The sequence below is a fragment of the Clupea harengus genome, chromosome 4 (assembly GCF_900700415.2).
Source record: "Clupea harengus chromosome 4, Ch_v2.0.2, whole genome shotgun sequence".
In the NCBI taxonomy this organism is placed as follows: domain Eukaryota; kingdom Metazoa; phylum Chordata; class Actinopteri; order Clupeiformes; family Clupeidae; genus Clupea; species Clupea harengus.
The window spans coordinates 27,960,003-27,967,386 of NC_045155.1; the positions used below are offsets into that span (position 1 = coordinate 27,960,003).

At 44.3% G+C, this 7,384-nt stretch overlaps 1 protein-coding gene across 1 annotated transcript in view; it reads left to right on the plus strand.

Annotated features, from left to right (window-relative positions):
- nup210 (nucleoporin 210) overlaps positions 1–7,384 on the plus strand; it is a 39,947-nt gene that overhangs the window by 31,020 nt on the left and 1,543 nt on the right. The window contains exons 30-32 of the mRNA XM_031565601.2: positions 547–721; positions 1,380–1,555; positions 7,244–7,381. Coding sequence (XP_031421461.1) covers positions 547–721; positions 1,380–1,555; positions 7,244–7,381 — 489 coding nt within the window. The remainder of the gene's footprint in view (positions 1–546; positions 722–1,379; positions 1,556–7,243; positions 7,382–7,384) is intronic.

Genomic DNA, 7,384 nt, shown 5'->3' on the forward strand with positions numbered 1-7,384 from the left:
GCCTTCTCACTAATCGCTCATTTGGAAGATCCTTCCTCCTCCCTGGTGAAGAACCACAAATAGTGCCCTCTGGGTTTCCGTGAAGGATGCTGTTTTTTTTTTTTACCCATGTTCGTGGGTTTTTTCGAAAAGGCAAATCCGTGTGAAATGCAGCGTAATAAAGGGTTTACTGCGTGATAGTCGATTGAATAGTGACTACAGTCGGCCGACGTAAGGATGACACAATCTCATGCAATCAATTTAATTTTCTGATGCAATCACTGCGTTCCCTCCCACATGCACAAACATCCACAACACATTCAACAGTGATTATTATGTTCTTACACAGACAGAACATTCTTGAACATTCTACACTCGTAACATTCCCTTCCTACCCTTACCCTTACAAGTTGAGCTCTGTGACAAGCTTTCTGAAAGTCGTGTGTGTGTGTGTGTGTGTGTGTGTGTGTGTGTGTGTGTGTGTGTGTGTGTGTGTGTGTGTGTGTGTGTGTGTGTGTGTGTGTGTGTGTGTGTGTGTGTGTGTGTCTGTGCACATGTCACATTTAGGGATGGCGTTGGTGCCCTCTCCTACCAAGTGCTGGACTGTCCAGACAAAGCGGCGCTGGTCCAGGTGGATGACAAGGGCCATTTATCATCCGGATCGCTGACAGGCACCGCCTCGCTCCAGGTTAACTCCCAGGAGAGCTTCGGTGTCAACCAGACGCTCATCCTGGCCGTGAAGGTACCTGCTCACCTCTCCTTCTCTCCTCTCTTCCCCTCTCCTCTCCTCCTCTTCTTTCCTACTCTCCTCTTCTCTGTCCTCCTCCTTTCCTCTCTCCTCTCTCCTCCTCTCCTGCCGTACCGTCACCGCAACACACACGCCACAGGGCAGGAGATATATGTGCTAAACCTGATTTACGTTGCTGTAAGAACAAGACACAGGGGTGTGGAGATAAACGTGCTACATTTGATTTAGCTCAGAGTAAAAGCAGCACACGAGTGTGTGTGTGTAAATCTGATTTAAATGTACAGTAACAGCACGACACGCAGGAGAGGGGAACTCTGTGCCAACTGTGAGAAGCCTCGTCTGTGGTGCACACTCTGCTTCTTTCTTTGGGGAGGCTTGGTTATTGTAGTTCCGAGAGTAAAATATACCTGTTTTTGTCTGTGTCTAAATCTCAATGCAAACATGGTTTAATCCTTGTCACATATGAACAACTCCAGTTATAGTGCAATCAGATCATCTCCAGTTAACCCTGTTTAGATGCATCATCCATTAACAGGCGTGGGGAAACTCCTGGTTAATCTCTGTGTCGTCTGTGTCTGTGTGTGTGTGTGTGTGTGTGTGTGTGTGTGTGTGTGTGTGTGTGTGTGTGTGTGTGTGTGTGTGTGGTGTCTAGGTGGTGCCGGTGTCTTACCTGCGCCTCAGCACAGGTCCGGTTCTCCACACCACAAACCGCGAGAGCCTGTCTGCCATCCCCCTGGGCACGGTGCTGTCCTTCCAGGTGCACTTCCACGACAGCGCCGGAGACCTCCTCCACAGCCACAACTCCCAGCTCACCTTCGCCACCAACAGGTACAGGAGGGTGGAATGGCACGGGCCTGTAGAGAACATTACAACAAACAGATACAAGACAAAGGGAACTATATGGTTGTGCAGAAAACATTACAATGAACAGATACAAGAGAAAAGGAACTATACGATTCCGTATAGAACATTGCAACAAACAGATACAAGAGAAAGGGAACTATATGGTTGTGCAGAAAACATTACAACAAACCGATACAAGGGAAAGGGAACTATATGGTTCTGTAGGCATCTGTAGAAAGCATTATGACAAACTGGTGATGAACATGAGAAGGAACAATGTGTTATGTAGAGAACATAATGTCAAACAGGTTGAAAACATGACGACTTAACACATACCTGAGATGGAAAAATGTGGCTGGTAAAAGAGTCCTGTTTAAAAGGTTCCTGCCTGTTCTGTGGAATTTAATTCAGTGCACAGAGTTACTTTACGTTTGAAATTTGACCTTGATTAACCACGTCGCTCGGCAGCATTAGCTAAAACTTCTCTGGTTAATTAAAAAGGAAAAATCTCAAGAGTTCCTCGTTAGACCATCCGTTGCCTTCCTCTCCCTTCCTTTTCTCTCTCACTCCCTCCCTCCCTCCCTCCTCTTTATAACACGATTAAGAGAGAAATATCTCAGAAGATCAGTTTGGTGGTGTTGGACCAAAACTCAAGGTCATTTGTAGAATTCGCAGAGAGAGCATGCATTAATATTATCATAGGCTGATGTTGACTGATCTATGCAAAATAATCCGTGGAAATATACGGACACTCAAGGCCTTTTTGAATTTAGATACACAGAAGTATGAAGCATCTACAGAGTGGTCAGCTTTCAATGTGTCCCAATCTGATCATATGGCAGCAGCCCAGAAGTCCATTTGGACAGGAGGCAGATACGGGATTGAGGGTTTGGGTCGTGCGGGTGTGGGTGTGGGTTTGGGTCGTGCGGGTGTGGGTGTGGGTTTGGGTCGTGCGGGTGTGGGTTTGGGTCATGCGGGTGTGGGTTTGGGTCGTGCGGGTGAGGGTGTGGGTTTGGGTCGTGCGGGTGAGGGTTTGGGTCGTGCGGGTGCGGGTGAGGGTGTGGGTTTGGGTCGTGAGGGTGCTCTGCAGTGCTGTCCGTGCCTCTGCCTCTCTTCCCGTCTCAGACGGCGTGGTTTCCCCTGAGTGAGCCCAGTTAATGGGGGCCAGGCAAACAAACACACACACACACGCGCAAGCGAGTGAGCGCACACACACACACAGACACACACACAGGCATTGTTCCCATTGCTGCAGTGGTGGCTGGTAGTCCCTCTCGGCCCTGATGGAAATTGACGTTATTACTTTGTTCTTTGTGCAGCAGACTAATCAGGATGGATGAGAGGAGGCTAGGTGTGTGTGGAGGCTGGAGGGATGAAGGGGTGAAACTCTTCCCCTCTCTCTCTCTCTCTGACTCTGCAGTAGTGGAGGAGTTTGAAACACAGAGGCTCACTCGTCCCTCTCGTCAGCAGTACTGCTCCCAAACCAAACCTGTTAGACTCAACACTCCCTTCTCTCAGTACCAGTGGCGGCTCCTGAAAAAATTCTCAGGGGGGGGCAATTTTTTTGATAATGATTAAGGCGACCCATTCAGTAGGTACATTAAGTTAGCTGATTAACTCATACAGCAATACCTTTTTGTCCACTATTGGCAGCACACAACAGTAATATGTCCCCTCTTGCTACATAGCTAGAGTAGCAAGTTACAGGTGGAAAGCTATGGAAGAAAGTTGCATCCAGGAGCCTTCATAAGCAAACATGATGTGGCTCCACATTAACAGGGTTTTTCCTGGGTCAAAATGGGTCTTCGGTGCTAAAAAAAAAAATTGCGCGCTACGCGCGCACAGTCTGTGTTACCATGTCACCTTATTAGCTTACATGTTACCATTTCATAAATAATGGAGGATATGCTTCAGGAAATCATTTTGCTTACACTTTAGATTAAAATAGATAGGCTAATAGATTGACAGTAGTCCAAGCCCCATGGTGCTATCATGTATGGTTCAAAGATTATCAAGGCTTACCTCTACATATGCAAACTACTGAAATGTATATCAATAAAATCGAGAACTAACCAGTGGTCAGAAATGTAACACACAAATTATGAAATTCAAGTTTATCTATTATTACTATTCATTTTTATTATACAAACCTACATACCATTCTTTTTGTTTTTATTATTAAAACTGTCCACAAATATGTTTAATAGTGTGTTTAACTTCTATTGGCCCACCAATGGAGGCTGCGTTGGAAATCAAACTTTTGTCAGCATTTTGAGTGAACATTTAATTTGCATTTGTACAGGTGTATTCGTGCACGTCGGGCTGGCCCTCGCAGCGGAACGACAGTTTACAACCGCACCGGTTTATTTATCAATGATAATATTAATATTATTATATTCGAGATGCAACACAAATCTATCCGCTCTCCTCCGAACGAGCTGAGCTTTCATTGATAAACCAATGCGGTTGTCTGCCTCTCCCGAGGCCCCGCGGTCTACTGGTACTCGTTCAAACGGGTAGACAAATCAAATAATAGCCTACACCTGTGTATGTCCTCAACATAGCAGATATTTTAATACATTGAAAGCCATGAATACTGAAAATAGAATGTTATGCTCAAAATCAGCGCCGACTGATGAAGTCAGGATGCATACGCAAGTTGACTGATTGGCAGCTGGCCGCTCTGTCCATTCGCGCACCTCACAGTTGCGTATTGTTCAGACAAGAAGACACGCTTATCAACTCGATTACTATTGATTAAAACATAACGAGGTTTCGGCTGTAGCCTATACTTGAAACATACTATTGAGACCATATTCGCTTACATGCATTGCACGCGTGATGAATTGCCAATATTGAACAGAGGCTGCTCCTAGCTTGCCAGTTAAGAGAAGACGTTGGTTTGAAGTTGAGCAAGCAGCTAGCTAGCAGTTGCTGACATTATTTAGCTAGCTAGCAGTTGCCTACAATATCTTAAAAAAATACTTTGATAGTAGGCTTAGTGTTTTATTTAAGCAGTGTGTTTGTGTACCTATATATCCTATGTGTGATGGTTAGAATATTAATGCCATATACAATAACTCACTTATGAGAGCTATCCAAAGACTGGTGGCTGCCTTAATGTACTGTATTTAGCAGTCAACCTCCCTTACTCTGTACGTTTAGATGCTTTACAGGTAGCTGTAAGCCATTAGATGCATGAGAAATAATTCATATCTATAAATAACAGCTCACCTTTATCTTTTTAACCAGATTTGTAAACAGGTCGCGATCAATATTTTGCAGTAGCTACAATAGGCTACCTTGGTTAAATATCGAATTACGGTAGATGCATGCTAGCATTGCGCTAAATAATTAAGACAGCTAACATTAATTAGTGGTGTTAACATAAAGTCAGTTATTGTATATGGCATTAATATTATTCTAAAACACCTTCACTAGTTGTTTTAACCAGATTTGTAAGCAGGTTGAAAACAACATTTTTGAAGTAAAGTCCCTTGGTTTAAAACAGCTAAAAGCTAGCTACATTAAGTTGCTTGCTCAAATCTCAAATCCAAACAGACGTCTTCTCTAAACTGGCAAGCTTGGAGCAGCCTCTGTTCAATGATTGGCTCAGGGGGTGGGAGGTGGGATGCGCCCTTGAAGTCGACGGTGAGGGCTCAAAACACTATTAAGCTGAATTGCGCCATGAATGACAGCTTTTATTTATTTATTTATTTATTTATTTATTTATTTTATCGCGGACTTTTTTTTTTGCCTTAGGCGCTCGCAATTTGATGTAGGCGCTCGGGAAAACGGCTTAGGCGCGCGCCCAAATTTTCTCTATGCAGGAAAAACCCTGCATTAAATTATCCCACTTTTTCATTATCCACGTGTCTCAAATGTTGTATGATGTAACATAGCTTAACAGCACACATGATATGTCCAGTAACATCATAAAGAAGGGGTAACATAAGTCAAAACCAACAATATTTATTGACTGATCTTGAAAGTATTGGCTTACAAAAGCAAAATAAGTCATCACATAAAAAATTATTCAGTGTTGGTGCAAGAAGCAAACTGTGAAACACACTGTGAAACCTATGAAAAGTGACAGTGGTATATGAACGACAGACCGCGTTAGCCATTTTCTTTCGTTCCAATTCTTGGATGTAGGATTTCCCTCCCTTTGTAGAAACCTGTTGAATGGATACATTTGGTCTAGGAAGTCCTAATTGTTTTGTTGTCAATTTATCTTCATTAGTACGCCGACTGAAAAGGAGTTTCTTTCAAAGAGCGAATCGAGTTATTGCACTGAACAGGGCAGCCATCTTGACAGAATATGCCTCCGTCGAAGCTGTATGACGTTCGTATAGGCTTTCACGTCCACTACTTATGACACGACATGGAGGGGCGAGCCCTCCCGGAAGCCATAGAGAATGCATTGAGTGGAGTCAATGGGAGAGGTCTGGGGCGATTTTCATTTCGCCCCAAATCGCCCCAGAAGGGGCGGGGCCATTTGAAGCACGACTTTAAGCTGACTGAACGACTGTTACCTGATTCGACAATGACATACAGAGGCAGATCAGACGGTCTAGTGGTAGAATCCGACAGAAAAAAAATTACAACATTTAAATTTACATGTCATTTACGTGACTTACAAGGATATTGCGTTTATACATCAGGAGTTTTTTTTTTTTTTTTTTTTTGGGCTCAGGGGCAGTAGAATGCATGTTCCTGGGCTCAGGGGCAGTAGAATACATGTTCCTGGGCTCATGGTCAGTAGAATGCATGTTCCTGGGTTCAGGGTCAATAGAATACATGTTCCTGCGCCTGGTCACTCCTGTTTCTCCACTCAGGCCTCTCTGCTGGACGCCAGCCAGGCTCCTGTGCCAGTGTTACCTGGTGTGTCCCACTTTTGAAAACATCTGGCCTCCCTCGAGAACATCTGGCCTCCCTTGAGGACATGAAGTATTTGGTTCAGGGCGCTTTTGTCACCATCGGCCTCGTCTGGACTGGACACAAAAATAGGCCTGTGCGAGATAAATCACAGAGCAACATCTTTATTATCTAGGTCAGACGCTGAAAAAAAGTGATTACAATATTTGAACGTGTATGTTGAGTTGTGCACCCGCTATCTTTATCCCTGTTCTTAAAAAAAAAAATGCGTTGGAGATGCCTTCTCCTCATTGGACTGAAGACAACCAACCAAGACAGGTCCCCTACTCTTATTGGGCGTTAGAACATGTTCATTATGAGGTCACAATATTTGACTCACTGGTCCTCTCTGTCTCGACTCAGCCCCTGATTACTTGTCAGTGATTCAAATAATAATTACAACGATGATGACAAATATGACAATAACTATGCTGCCTCTGGTGATCGTGACTGTAGGTTATTTTGAGTTCATGTGATCATGACTGTAGGTAATTCTCAGTTCATGTGTTCACGCTGTTCATGTTTTTTTTTTAGTTCGATGTATATTTATTGAGATTTTCAAACACAAAGACTGTTTTTTTTATTTTCTCATACGACTTACCTTTATTTGATGTGATGCACTCATCTTTTATGTGTTTCTCCTTTTGCAAAAGCTCATGCAGTTCACCATTACTCCCCTGAGTGTCCTGCTCTCCTCTCCTCTCCTCTCCTCTGATCTGATCTGATCTGTGTGTCTCCTGTCTCCCCCGTGTGCAGAGACGACCTGGTGCAGGTGGGCAAGGGCCCCAGTAACAGCACGCTGACAGTGCGCACGCTGAACGTGGGGCTGACGCTGCTGGGCGTGTGGGACACGGAGCAGCCGGCGCTGGCAGACTACCTGGCACTGCCCGTGCAGCA